The sequence below is a fragment of the Plectropomus leopardus genome, chromosome 22 (assembly GCF_026936395.1).
Source record: "Plectropomus leopardus strain MGB_pleo_1.0 chromosome 22, ASM2693639v1, whole genome shotgun sequence".
NCBI lineage: Eukaryota > Metazoa > Chordata > Actinopteri > Perciformes > Serranidae > Plectropomus > Plectropomus leopardus.
Window position 1 is genome coordinate 10,990,700 of NC_142197.1, and position 14,428 is coordinate 11,005,127.

The 14,428-nt window shown below is 40.7% G+C and overlaps 1 protein-coding gene across 3 annotated transcripts in view; it reads left to right on the forward strand.

The window, feature by feature from the left end:
• atp2b1a (ATPase plasma membrane Ca2+ transporting 1a) overlaps nucleotides 1-14,428 on the forward strand; it is a 52,096-nt gene that overhangs the window by 8,752 nt on the left and 28,916 nt on the right. For all 3 annotated transcript variants that reach the window (XM_088072357.1, XM_042511537.2, XM_088072358.1), the window contains exon 2: nucleotides 3,709-4,187. In XM_088072357.1, the coding sequence (XP_087928483.1) occupies nucleotides 3,995-4,187 (193 nt within the window). In that variant the 5' untranslated portion in view covers nucleotides 3,709-3,994. The remainder of the gene's footprint in view (nucleotides 1-3,708; nucleotides 4,188-14,428) is intronic.

The window sequence follows — 14,428 nt, forward strand, 5'->3', positions numbered from 1 at the left end:
ACTTTGCAGTATAATTTTATGTCCATCTCAAAGGTTCTAGGATACTGCGCCCTCCAGGACACCGTTTTAATATATCATGATGGAGGGACAGGTGCACCAGCATGACTGACCTGACTCATAACTGTCACTGGCACATGCTGTGAGAGGTGTGGTTTGCCTTGCTGTCCATAGGTTTCAGCTTTGGCTATGGAGAGTTGAACCTCATGTAGATATTTTTGAATGGTTGGTTTGACATTACAGTCCCCAAGAAAATGCCTTTTTGTATTATTTGTGGATATTAGTGTGGAAAAATAATAGATAAAGACATACACAATAAATGTCAAAAGATAAGGTGAGATGTCTACATGCATTGAAGACCTGACTCTAAACCTGTGGTCACTACAAGAGGTACAAGAGTATTTCCTCTTCAAAATAGGGATCTTTGCGATGTATCCCACCTCAGTAATACACCCGACCCTGCAATTATGCTGTGTAATAAATAATAAATTCTGTCCCGTTTTCCATGGCAGATGGCTCCAAATAGAATCTCGACATGTGACAGAATAGTTTCCAAGAATCTCAATGGAATAAGCTGCAAACATTCATTTGTGCAGCGAGCAATAATAAAGGCTACATTTTTCTCTCCCTCTGCATCTGTGTCCCAATTTAAAGTTCTAACATATTTTGAGTATTAGATGTTTGTTTGGAGTTTGTAGTCCTGTTTGGCGTGAAGACAGATGATTGGTGTTCTGAAAATCTTGTTTTTGTCTTTGCTATAGCCAGAAATGCAGAAAGTGAGTCAAACCTCCCCAGCTGAGATAACTGCAGCATTTTTCACCAGAAAAGGAAAAACGCTCCTGTCGTCTTGTACTGGTGCCTTTCTTTATGGATCAGATGGTCCAGGTTCCCTGTGCAGTACAAATTATAGTCTGACATGGCTTTCCACCCACAGTCTATGTTCCAGAAATAAAGCTCATCTTTTTGAATCTTTCCAATAACTTACTTTTGTCCCCTGTGGTTTTAACTATGTATCAAATCAAGCCCCCCTTTAAACCTTTTGATTGCATTGTGATGTCGTGTGCTCGTAGTCCTGAGTTTCTGTTTCTATCTGAGCATTACCAAGACAAACTCCTATCAACTTGGTTGTCATGAATGAATCAGCCTCCTTGTGTGAGGCTGATTAAAGCTGAATGGACAGCAGCCTCTCATTAGAGTGGACTCTCCCATGTAGAGCACCATGGAGCTCCCTGATGCCACAGATAGTCTTAATTAGATTAAACAGAAGGCTTTTCCTGAGGTAATCAGTCACTTTGTCTCTGCTCACTACGTTACCCCCACCAGTCAACATTGCAGGGAAGCTGGTGGCTTTTGATTCTGATTTTTTTAATGACACTGACTATATGTTGCTTGACATGGTGGGGTGCTGTGATACAGTGTTCTGGGAATGACATGCATCTTATGGATATGACTTGTATGGATTTGACTGTGACGCTTTACCTAGAACTAGAGGAGAAAACTGCTGTACTTTATCATGCAGATTGGCCATATAGTGTGTGAAGTAATTGTAATTTCTTACTCTGTATCTAAAGGTAAGAACTTTGCTTTTCACATAGAAGTGGCAGTCCTCTGTGGTAGTGGAGAGGGGGGAAAGGAGACCTATTAAAATATGCTCATGATCAACATAAATCGTACAGCATATGGATGGTGACGGTAAAAAATCGACTTTGTAACTCATATTAAAATGCATGCTAAATATGAATGAAAATACTAAAGCATTTACTGGGATCATTTTGAACCCCGTTAGCATTGATGTTAATGCCAGTAGCCATGCTGATGGTGCTAACAGAGCTAACGGTGATAATTCACAATATTAAAGGGGTCTTTGGGCTAAAAATTATCCACTTAACAGGCCTACTGGAGCGTGGGCGCAGTGTTTCTGTTGCAACCACCATGGGTTTGGACCAGGGTTGGAAATTTACTATTTTGTCCACCTGCCACTATGGCTGGTGGAGTCCAAAATCTATTAGCCATTCAGTAGATAATTTTTTTTGACTGGTGAGTTAAGCAAATCCACCAGCCTCTTGCATATTTTACCAGCATTTGGCTGGTGGCTGCTGTTGGGATGGTATTACCTGTCGTAATGCCTGAGTGGTCCTGCTAGCTCGTTCCCACTTAACTTAGACGGTGCGTAATACAGACTGGTTGGGTCAAGCAAACCATTGTAGCATGAATACCTTATTAGCTTAATTGTCTTACAGCATAGTGTCAGGAGTACCACTAAACAAAAAAATTAGCTAAATTAATCTACAGACGGCCATGTTTATCCATTCAAAGGTTAACCGATTTACCACCTCTAGTTCCATTTAGAGCATATGTGTAATTTTCCCTGCTTACTTCAGTAATAGCTATAGACCCAGTTACCCGTGTTGTCTGTCTACAAATAAGTTGCCCTTTAAGACTAGCACAGTGTATTTTAAAGTGAATCATAGAGTAGGTGCAACCATATAAGACGTAACATTTTGTTGAACAGGTAGTTTTGTCCTGTGGTTGACCAGGCTTGCTGCTGTTATATGACAATAAGTAGGTTACCAACTGCTCACCAGCAAATGAGTTCTAACCAGTGGTAAAGCTTGCATCTTATGTGCATTAAGTAGTTTTAACACATACCCTTCAGCCAATCAGAAAGGAGTATACTCACCATAAAATATATCTTGAATAGTTGAAAGTTTTTTTGTGGTTATTATTATTATTATGATTAAGTGAATACAACCAAATGCAGTGAGTCAATTTAGTTTCAACAAAGGCCAGAAACAGGGTGATTCTGCAGCTGAAGCCCTTTACTCCACTGTCACTTGAGTTTGTATTAACAGTAGATAAACATTGCAGAGGGGAAAGGGACGTTTTTGAATTTCTATGCAGGAAAAACCCTGCAAGCAGCTCAGAGCCGAGTGATTACTGAATGCTAATGCTCCACTCTGCTCACGCACTGAGAGCAGAGTGCACATTACTTGACAAGAGTTTTGTCCAGATGACAAAATTATTATTATTTTATTACAACTCAAGTACAGCTAATCGAAATCTCTTGGCAATGGCTGTGGGCAGTTTTGCTAATTACTTTGCTACTTGTCTCAGCTGCCAAGTGGTTTTGTCTAAGGGTTTCCATGTTTGCTTTTATGCAGCAGAAAAATGTTTAGACAGAAGTGTCTGTGCTGGTGTACTGTTGCTGTATGTTAACAGGAAGGGAAAGAAACCAGAACGGTAACAAACATATTACATAAAATACCAGAGAACTCTCATAAAGTATCAGAGTGAACATATACGGTCGATAATAGGACGACAACAACTAAGGGTGATGACTCAGAGGGTGGTATTCCAATAACATAAAAATATACCTTTGATTCAAATAGACCAAAATTAGTATAGATATGACTGGTATTCTGAAATAATCAACCCTTACAGTGAAGGTCACCTAAAATAGCCACCTTAACACTTGTAACTTGACTGCTTGCTTGTGAGAACACAGCTGTATTAGAAGTCATGGGCAAAGTAAAGCTATGTTTCTATGTTTCTATTCGTCCTTAAAGAAGACTTATTATCCTTATTTTTAGAATATCAGCCGTTAGTTATCAGTGTGATATTAATAAATGCACAGGAAACCCTGCTGTACGTGAGTTAACACTTTGTAGCGTTACAAATGACATTTTTTGTATGTTTGCTCTTCTCTTTCAGATCTGCATGCATGGTGATCTCCGCCTCTGTGGGTGATCCTCAGTCACCATGAAAGACTAGGAACTCTCAGCTCTCTGAGGGAAATGGCTTTTTTTCTTAATATCCCTGCCCTGCTACCTGCCGTATGACTTCAGCTGCCTCTGAAGGGCCCATCAGCTGTTTATGGGAACTACCACTGTGTTCGCTCTGTTGAGGATTTAAGCTTTTCCAGGACAACACTTTTTGAAAATTTTAACCCCCACTGTCGAGCCAAAGCTTCGCAATCAAGTGGGGAGGCGGTGAGACAATGGCGAACAACTCGTACAGCGGGGTGAAGAACTCCATGGTGGAGGCCAACCACGATGGAGAGTTCGGCTGCACGCTCAAAGAACTGCGCTCCCTTATGGAACTGAGAGGCGCAGAGGCGTTAAGCAAAATTGGGGAATCTTATGAGGATATTCAAGGACTGTGCAACCGGTTAAAAACATCACCTATAGATGGTAATGTTTCCTCTACACTCAACACAATGACTGTTGTTTAGCTGGAGTAAATACAGGATGTTTTCACGACAGTGCTAGCAGCGAGTGTTGTTGGAATGCTAATATGGTGCACACATAATTTAAGAGGCGTGTCATTGGCCAATATCATCCACATTGTGAATACCTTGACATCACTTCCTTGGAAAACTCATGCAGGACAGGTGGCCAGGCAGGCTGGCTCTGACCTGGGCCAGTCCTGCTCTATTTCAAGGCCTGTGGATATGTCCCTCATACCCTCCCTCTCTCCATTTTCACCTCTGTGTCTGTGTGTGTGTGTGTGCATGTCTCTGTGTGTGTGTGTCTCTGTGCGTCTCTGTGTGCAGGCTTCAGACAGACCAGCTGTCTGCCTGGGCACCGCACCAGGCTGCAGGCAGGTCAATGTCCCACATGTGGCGGACAAAACGGGAGGCTGCAAGGCTGGGTTGTAATGACTTGAACATGTTAGGGAAGGAGTGAGTTCATCGTTTGAATGTCTCCTCTGTGTTACTGTTTCGCCCTCAGACTCTTCACCATATAGGAGTAAGAGTTTTGGAAAAATTACTTGTTAGGCTGCAGCAAAACCTCACTGGAGCAGTGTTGGTTGACAGTATGCCACTTTTTTCCATTTCTACTATTCTTTTTCTCTCTGTCTCAGTTTGTCTCTCTATAGACAGTCTGCCTAATCGCCAGTATGACCTTGACTGAACTCTTATGGGAGGGGATTTTCAGTTTGATCCCAGATTAAAACGGCACCGCATATTCACTGTAGCAGCAACAGTCCTCTGGATGCAGTATCTCAAAGCCAGCGAAAAAATGTCCTGGCTTCATCAAAAACAAAACAAGAGCAAGAAATGCCATGCTATATGATGGCACAAAGCATACCTCATGCCTGTTCATCTATTGACAGTACAGTGTATAAGGCACCAGCAAGCAGTCTCTTTCTCTGCTTTCATTGCCTGTTAAACAGGCTAGTAGGCCATTGTCTGAACAGAGGAGAAATTGCTGAATAGGAATTTGGCTGCTGAGAGAGAGAGCGTGAGTTGTCCTAACATGCATGTGGCTGTGTCAAGTTGGTGACTGTAGAGTGCTGTCATATTTGTAGCATGAGTGACAGTGGTTGTTTCATGGAGAGCAAGTGTACTTGTCTTCCCCCGCTCACTCTACCTAGTCTGTGCAACAAAAAGGAATGCGGTTTGTCGAGGCCTATCAGCCTTTTCAGCTTTTCAGTACTAACCACAAAGGCACCGCATTGGTTGTTCTGTAGGTGTGTGAGTAGGTACGGTAATACTTAAAGTAGTTTTGGGAACTGTTAACATTTGTGCCAATACTGGTACTGATGTCAGTACCTGGAATTTGGTACCAGCACCCACTGGTACCTTTTCTCTGTACTTGACTCTTTTTTCAATCACAAAGATGAAATTTTTGAACAAGCTGCAGTCAAGTGATTTTGCTTTTATTATCATTGAGTCTCTGTCTGTCTCTCTGCTTGCTTGTGTGTCAAGAACTATGTGTGTCTGCTTTTCTCTCTGGCTCTGTTTAGACAAGCTGATAAATATGTTGAATGAGTACATCATTTAAAACACAGTCAAAAAAAGCAGTAATGATAGACTCTTTCTAAAAGAAAATAGAAAAGAGAATAGGCCCGATGCTGAAACTGTCAGCCTGCAGCAGGGAAGCTGACAGAGCACCGTGGCCGGCTTCCTGGCTTCGATGTCCTTCGTGGCACTTCAGCCTCCTTTCGGAAAGCGAGCAGCTCCGTGGAGCACCATTATATCAGCCATGAACCGCCCCAAATTTAGCCAGCCAGGGAAATCTGCAGGTGGTGTCTTTGCTCCGAGACCTTTGCAGTGCTTCCACCTCCTGTCTGAACCCTGTGTTCTCACCCAGATGCACTCTCAGGTAATAAAATGTGGCTCAGATTGATTTAACGATCACTTTTACTCAGTGGTGCCACTCTAATTTGGTTGTTCCCTTCGAAGTACGGCTAGGCGATATATTTATATTGTATTGGTTTTGGGATATGAGACTTGATATCATCTTAGACTTTGGATTTTGTAATATTGTAAGTGTTGTCTATTCCTGGTTTTAAAGGCTGCATTACAGTAGAGGGATGTCATTTTCTGATCTTAACAGACTGTTCATGCTGCGCCGTTATTTGCCTTTACCCACTTCATTACATTCACGTCACTAATGATTATTTAGCAAATACTCCATTGTGTATATATTTTTGTTAAAGCACTAATAGTAAACCCTACAATATTGTCTCAATATCGAGATATTTGGTCAAAAAAATTTCAATAATTGATTTTCTCCATATCACCCAGCCCTACTTACCCAAAGTACTTTGAGTTCTGAGTTTGGTACCCAACCCTAACTGTAAGCATGTTATATCAGATGACTTTAAACCTCTGCTATAGTTGTACGCTCTTTATCTGTACTCTCCATGTCAGCAGTCTGTGTTTACTGTCTTCAGATCATCAGACGTCTTTTTACTAGACTGAGAGAATATTAGGTTATTTCTAGGTTCCTCATGAAAATAAATCTTTTGATAAATTGTCTTACATCTTTACAAAGAAAAGGCCGCTTTTACCCTATTTTTATTTTAACTTCTTTAGTTAATTGCAACTGCGCTGTACTGATAAGCTTGAATAGGTCCACATTTTGTTTCCCCCCTCGCAGCAGGTGCTGTTCCACTTGGTAAGCAGCCACTGAGCTTTGACACTTCTTATTTCAATCAGCTCATTCGTCACTGGCTTGGGAAATTAAGCCATCATTTAAGATTACAGGAGCTTGACAATTGTAAAGGGATTTCTAATTAGTTGGTTGGTCATTTCTGGAACCTCTTAAGCCAATCCTTTGCTAATCCTTCCACATTTCCAAGCTCCTTTTTTTTCACCCAAAGAAGTTTGACTGAACTTCTCTGTTGCAGCTGTGCACGGTTGTACCACTCTACTTTGACCACTTTTCAGCATGGTCTTTTTTGGATTAGGGTAAATGTAACTTATCATCACTACCACATAAAATCTAAGGATTTAAGATCTCCCATTTCAGTTAGATTTGAATTCACTGGGATCTGATTCAAATTGATTTTGATAATTAACATACCAATGCTCTGAGTCTGAAAAGAGATAATTATGCACGCTGCACAATGCACTTTCTAAATTGTCATAATGAACTCTGCCAGAGGCTTATTCAAATATCACCTTTGTCTGTTTGACAAATGAGATAAAAGGCCAAGCATGACGGCCATTAATTGCAGGCTTTTTAGCCAACTTTTTGATTTAATCTTCTAATCTTTCTGGTTTTGCTGTACTTCTCAAACAAATTCTGATTCCATATTGGTGAGGATCCCTCTTGTGTGGTGAAAAGAGGGCTCACTAGTACCTGCTCTGTCAGTTGGCCTGGTGTTATTTGTATGAGTTCACTTCCTCTGTGCGTGCAGACAGTTTTTTTCTGGGGCTTTCTCTGCTTCAATAATAACCATGATGAAATGAGCCCCAGTTAAGTTTCAGTTTTCTCTCCATTTGTTTATCCGTTGTGTTGTCAGTTATATAAATGTTCGATTTAAAGGGGAAGTCCACCATGTTTTCACACATCAAAATGAGTTCACTCGTCATGACATGTGGAGTACTGCTCATTTTGTGAAAGTGGTAGTATAATGCTCTCTATGGCTCTTGTAGGAGCTTTGTCAACCTTTGTGTCAACTTTGTCTACCTTGGCTTGGGCTTGGAGATGACACATTTTGACAGGAAGCCTACATTACGCACTTAGGGCATGGAGTTTGAAAGATGTTGGTGCTTACCCGGCAGGGAGGGTCTAAAGAAAAGGTTCTATTGATTTGCATTACTGGAAGTGTAGGATCTGTGGTTTTAGAGCCCATATGATGGAGGAAGAGCCCATTTACAAAAAAATAATTGGTTGGCACAGCTGGCAGATTTGTCAATGAGATGTCCAGAGTCAAGGGAACCATACTGCTGTATGGGGTTTGCTTATTTTTTATGACCTTGCTCGATGAGTCAAGACATCTGAGCCTCTGCTGCATCAGTTGCAACCATTCTTGTTTTTTTAATTTGTCTCTCGTGAGTTGCCCAGCTGTTTGAAAGAGCAATGCTAAATCACTGGAGTGTTGTTACAATAAAATTCCCATCCTTTTACCACATCTTCTCAGCATTGAATGTCACAGCTCAGGGTCATAGTATTGTACACCAAAGTGTACCCAGATGTCTGTGTTTTGGCTTTTTTTCTTTTGGGCACCCTAACCAGTTGATGCATTAAAGCTTAAAGGAGCCAGAGATGCTCAGCAAAGATCTTTTTTCACCAAAACTAGCACAAGTATGTTTTTTTTTCTTAAACATGGGAAAACCTATGGAAAATAGGTGACTGACTGCCTTTCCATTGTCGGTAGACCAGAGCTGTGTACATGGTCCTGCAGTAGAAATGCATGCCATTCTGTGTGTGTTGGTTTTGTTTTTGTTTTGTTTTTTTTGGTATGCCACATTCAACATCACTGACAGGCCCGAAGCAGACCAGTAAACATTCGAGAACAGCATAGAGGTCAGTGAAAATGTTACGGTGGTCACTTTTTTTTTTTTAATTTTAATTTTTAGCTCTGCCAACTCATTTTTGAACAATGTTCGAGAGCTGCTTGAACTGAGATGGACAAAACTTTGTGTCAGTTGTCAATGCATAGCGCTGGCAAAGGGTCTAAAATTAGCACATCCACCCAGATGTTGTATTTCTGTAACTGCCAATGTAAGCCGACTGGAGGTGGCGCTGATAAATACCAGTGACATCTAAAGAGAGAACCCCAATAATGTGTCCTGAAACCCGTAAATCTGTTAGCATTTCAGCAAGTCAATGGGTTTTTTGCATGTGTTTTGGGATAGAAGCCTTAAATAAGGTCTGTTGTTAACACAAGCTTAAGAGACTTTCATACTTTTGTCTTACGACATAAAATATGTCAGTATATACCCCACTTGCAAATTTTAAAGCTTTTATGTGTCATCAAAAAAAAGACAGTGGCTAAAAGAGACTACAGAACGTCATGAAGTAGAACCACGCCAAACATGGCTTTACAGCCTCTAATTTTCTTATTTTCTGCAGTGATCAAAAATCCAGTGGACTTTGTGACGAGGGCTTTGAAAGGTACCTTTTGTCGGTGTCAGGCATTGTCCTGATAAATCAAAATGGTTGATCGAATGATCAGTTCTGAAAATATTGTTGCTCAGCCTCAAGGAAGCGGGAGGGGCCGTGTGCAGAGAAGAGCAGCAGAGTGAGAGACGAGGGGGAGTCCAGGCGAGGAATAGAAGAATGTTATTTATACAAATTGCACAAATGGTAAAGAAAATGTGATCCTTTTTACCTATTCCGGCCACAGGTTGTCATAATGATCATATAGATTTTGCTGCAGTTAATTTAATTCATTTCCGTGCAGTGGCAGCTGCATCTTGGTTGCTTGGTAACTATCATTGTCTCTGTCAAAAGTGAAACTTCAAGAGCGGCCGAGAAAGTCTCACCCTCACTGGAGAGTGATTCTTAAGATATGCCGAGGAGGAAGAGAAAATGCCAACCTTCATCAGAGAATGATCATGCAGATCTGCTCCCAGCTGATGGTGAGCTCTGCTCCGCTCCGCTGCTCTGAGGGACAAACAGTAGGGGAGACTTGGGACGGTTGTAACACTGTCTTTTTCAGCGCATAACAAGCTGAAAATGTGTGTTATAGCTTTCAAATTTTGACACCAAGTGCTTTGACAGAGGCTTCAACAAATAGCAATGGTTACAACTTTTTTTGTTTTATTTTTTGTAAAAAAAATAATAATAATTATTATTATTTATAATTATTTTGGAGCCTCCTCCTAAATAATGAAAAGCTTGATTTTAATTTTGATATTAGTTTAATTTTAGCAGGTATGGAATTCTGGCCCTTGTGTAGTTAACATCACTTTTTAGACATCTTCCCAGATCTAATAAACAGAATAAACACAGAGCCACACCACCCACAATGGCTTGAAAAATGAACCTGGCTCAGACACAATGAGGAGGGAATGATAAAGTACAGGAGGCTTAAATGTTCTGCCTTTGCTGTGAACTGTGTTCATAAAAACAAACTTAAATGCAAAGTCTACCCTATAATGGGGCCACATTTTTATTATGTTTAAAGGCTTAATTTGTATTCTGTGAACTATTTTTTGGGTTAGTTCACATTTTGGGCACTTTTGGTGTAAATTAGCATATTTTTATTTGTATTATATTTTTTAAAGCCTTTAGTATCTGAGTGGTAACTGTGGTTAATTGGCATGAATTTAATATGTTATGAAAATGATCAATTTCACTGCACACCTACCACCACCACCACCCTATTTGGAGCCAGGAAAACCCCTGTGTCAGCTGTAATACAGGAACAAAATGATACACACCATTGTATCAATACTTTCAGCAAGTCTGACTAACTCAGCAGCATTTATTTTCTCCCAATGGTATCCTCCATTTCCTCTGCATAATGAGACTTATCAAATGGGCAAGGCCACTTTGCATCAATAGTATTGACAGTGTTCTCCTATTTTTCCCTTTCACGGTTATTCCCTGTTGATTGCTATTTTAGTGGAGTCAAATATTTGGGTTCCAGCCTATTGATCCAATCTAGTGTGGGCTGAGAGGCTTGCACAACTGGACTGCAATTCACAAAAGCGACAGGCTCTCTGTATCTATCATTGCAGACACCACACCCCCTCATTCAATGGGAAGGTTTACTCTTTGTAATTCGGGGGGGCTGGGATAGCTTGTCTTCATGTCTGAATTCAAAATGATGTGCTGAGACGAGTTTAGCCAGTGAGTGGATGTAGCATATGGCCAGACCAGGCTTCTGTTAGTTAACGAGGGGTGGTACACTGATCTACTTGTAATCTTTGGCTTGAAAGCTGTGATTTGTGAGCACAATTGGTGTGTTGTTTTTCCTCGTATTTAGTAATTAACAGTGTTTTTGGTGATTTTTGGAACCAATCAGCTGCAAATAGATGACAATTAAAACCTGATTTATGTTTATTGTACAGCTTTGAGTAATTAATAATTGGTCCTACCCTCTGATACCAATCTTTAGTGTTTATGATGACACTTGGCCATAATTCATAGTCTAGTCTGCTTCCAGCATGGCTTGCCAGGTGCAGGGTTGTCTCATTCAGTGGTCTTCCCAGAATTCCCGAGTAGGGGGATAGTGTAACAAAAATGTTTTACCAGATTCTGTGAAATTGCATGGTATTATCCATTTAACACCATTTTGGGGGTAAAATGTTCATGCTATAGTAATGAGAGTGCAACACTGCTGTTCCATTTGCTGAGCAAAGCCCTGCTCATTAGCAATGAATCTGCTTATGTGCAACACCACACAAAATGCCCTAATCACTTGTAAATGAGAAAGGAGCATTGTGAAGTAATTCATAGAATGATTGCTAGTTGAAGTTTTTTGTTTTTTGTTTTAAAAAAAGAACCTTAAAGATTAATTTAGTATTTTATAGAAACTAGGGCTGGATACCATTAACATTTAAATGTACCAGTTCCTGTAATTCGGAACCAAATGGTATCTTTTTCTTTACTTTCTCTGTGATTACAAAAATGTAATTTTTGAACAAGCTGGAGGGGTGTGATAGTAAACTAAAATGCAGTTCAACTTCTCTAATCACACACAGAGCTAATCCTCATCTCAGTCTGTCTGTCGTCTTGTTGACACCAGTGTGTATGTGTGTCTGCTTGTCCAGCAGTGATACTAAGCCATTGCCTAAATAACAAAGGAAGGACAATCGACCACTTGCCGATACTTTTGAGGCAGATCAGTGTTACAGAGATAGATCTGGCTTGTATGAAAGCCAACAAAGCCTTCTTCGGGGGTGCTTCTGCATCCTGTCTGTAATTAAACTCGGCAGTTTTGCGGAGCTGCGTTGCTGCCCTCTGAGCACCATGGCTTCCCCCAGGTGCTTCTGCTGCCTCATGTTGTCTAAACCCAGGATTCTCACTTAGATGCTTTTCCACGTACTAAAATTGTTCACCAACTCTTTATCGTAAATCGACACTCTGTAGTGTTGATGTAATTTGATCTGTACCCTTAAAATAGGGTTGCAGCGGTCTCAGAAATGTTACCGTATCAGTTACAGTGACCCTTAAAGAAATGAAAATAAATGATATATGATTTACAAAAACATAAAATCATTTTTTAAATGTAAGCATACATGAAACGCTTGACAGGCAGTCAAGGAGGAAAGGAGATGTACACGCGATTTTCTGTCCTGTCACAATTTTTCCTTCCAATACCGTAGATAAGCAAATGTGCACGGTATGTAAACTGTCAATTTTCATACCTGCTGCAATCCTACCTCAAAAGTGCAGAGTTTGATACCCAACCTTGATAGAAGCCAAGTAATTTCATAAAATAGAGAAGTGAAAGATGTACCTCCCTTGAAGCATTTTAGTGGCCTTATTTCTCTTCAGTGTGTCTCTCGGTGCAGTATTGTGTTGTTGGTCTACTTGATGAATGAAAGATTTTTCAAAAAGGCTTCCCCTGTGTATCACTGGCTACCTAGTGGGTACCTTTGTGCAAACACTAATAATCCAATCTTTACATGATAAAAGTGATACTATAACTAGAGCAGAAATAAGGAGACTCCCATAACCAAATTATCCTTGTTAGACTCTGATGAGCATAATATCGTATTAACATTTCCATAATACCAGAATACATTATTCCTCACCAGACGCTCCTGCTGGTGAGTGACATCATGTGGACTGGAGTGAAACACGGTGGCCGGTGATCTCGTATTACAGTTAAAGAGTGAGCTAAAAAATGTTTCTGAAAACGTTTGAGGTGAGAAATATACAACTCTGTAACAGAATCTTGGTTCATATTTGCTCAGCGCTGCTTGGTTTTATCAATTGACCTTAATTTACTGAGCCGCTGTTTTCACTGCGCAGTATGTGGTGTGACACCCATTTCCTGCTTTCACTATTACAGCAGTTTGAGAGACAGAGAGAGGTGTGGGTAACTCTCTTAATTAGCTGTATACCCTTTGTCCGCTCTGTTGGCAGCACGGATGGTGGAAAATGTTTAAGTACAGCCTGTAGTTCAAGCAGCAGCCCGCGAACCGACGCAGAGAGCGGGGAGAGAGGGATATCTAGGCATTGGTTAGATGGTGGGAAGTGTACCACAGGTCATCTACAAGTACTACCCACTTTGTTTTGAATTTATCTGATTCAACTCAGCTGTTTAGAAAATGAATCTTTATAAAGTAAGCTCTTACGGAAAGTGTAAAGCACAATGTCAGTGCTCTGACTTTCATCTGTTTGTATAGAAGCTTTACATAAATGTCATGACACACTAATGTCATTCAGACAGAGTGTGTAGGTGGGAGAAATGAAAGTGGAGCGCGCTTCCACACAACGTTATCCTTCAGTCACTATCGTCATACTTGCAGTTCTTACCTTGAGTTCTAAGCTAGGGACTCATTTTCTTTTGAAGTCTGCAACAAGCAAGACAATGGTGGACTATGTGTATGAACCATAGCTCTTGAAAATGAGACTGCTTTAAAACAGTTTGTCCAGTGAAGGATTTCTTATGTACTGACAGTGAGATGGAACATCTCTACCTACACACAGTTATGTAAAGGCAGTAAAAGAGAAATTGTGACCCTATTTCATTTAATTGTGAGTGAAGTCTTACCTTGACCCCCTCACTGCTGGCTAAAATGACAGCACTGGGAGGGGTCAGCCGGGGACAAGCATCCATATTAAATGGTTAATGATTAGCTGCTTGACTTGGGACCTACTCTGGGTGCTAAAATGATGTGAGGGGCCAAGGCCAACCTATTTTCTGTTTGTGTATCCAAATGGAGGCACGACGTGTTGATCATCCTCTGTCACTTGTGTTTATTGCTCTAATACAAAGGAGAAATGTGGTGTAAAATTGAATGGGGTATTAGCTGTCAGCATGTTTTCATTAGAGGTGTAGAGAATCAAAGCGGACGGTGAGAGACAGGCAGGGAGCAGCAACAGGCAGCTATGCAGGATAAACCTCATAGCCTTTTAAATGTGCTCCGCTGGTGAGTCATCGTCATTCTTCTCACCCCCCTTTTTAGAAAAGTATGTGCTAGTGTTAGGTTGTAATGTCAATTAACAATGGAACTACTACGGGTACACAAAAGTCACGGTTTGGTGCGAGTTCGGTACAGCAGTTAAAAAAC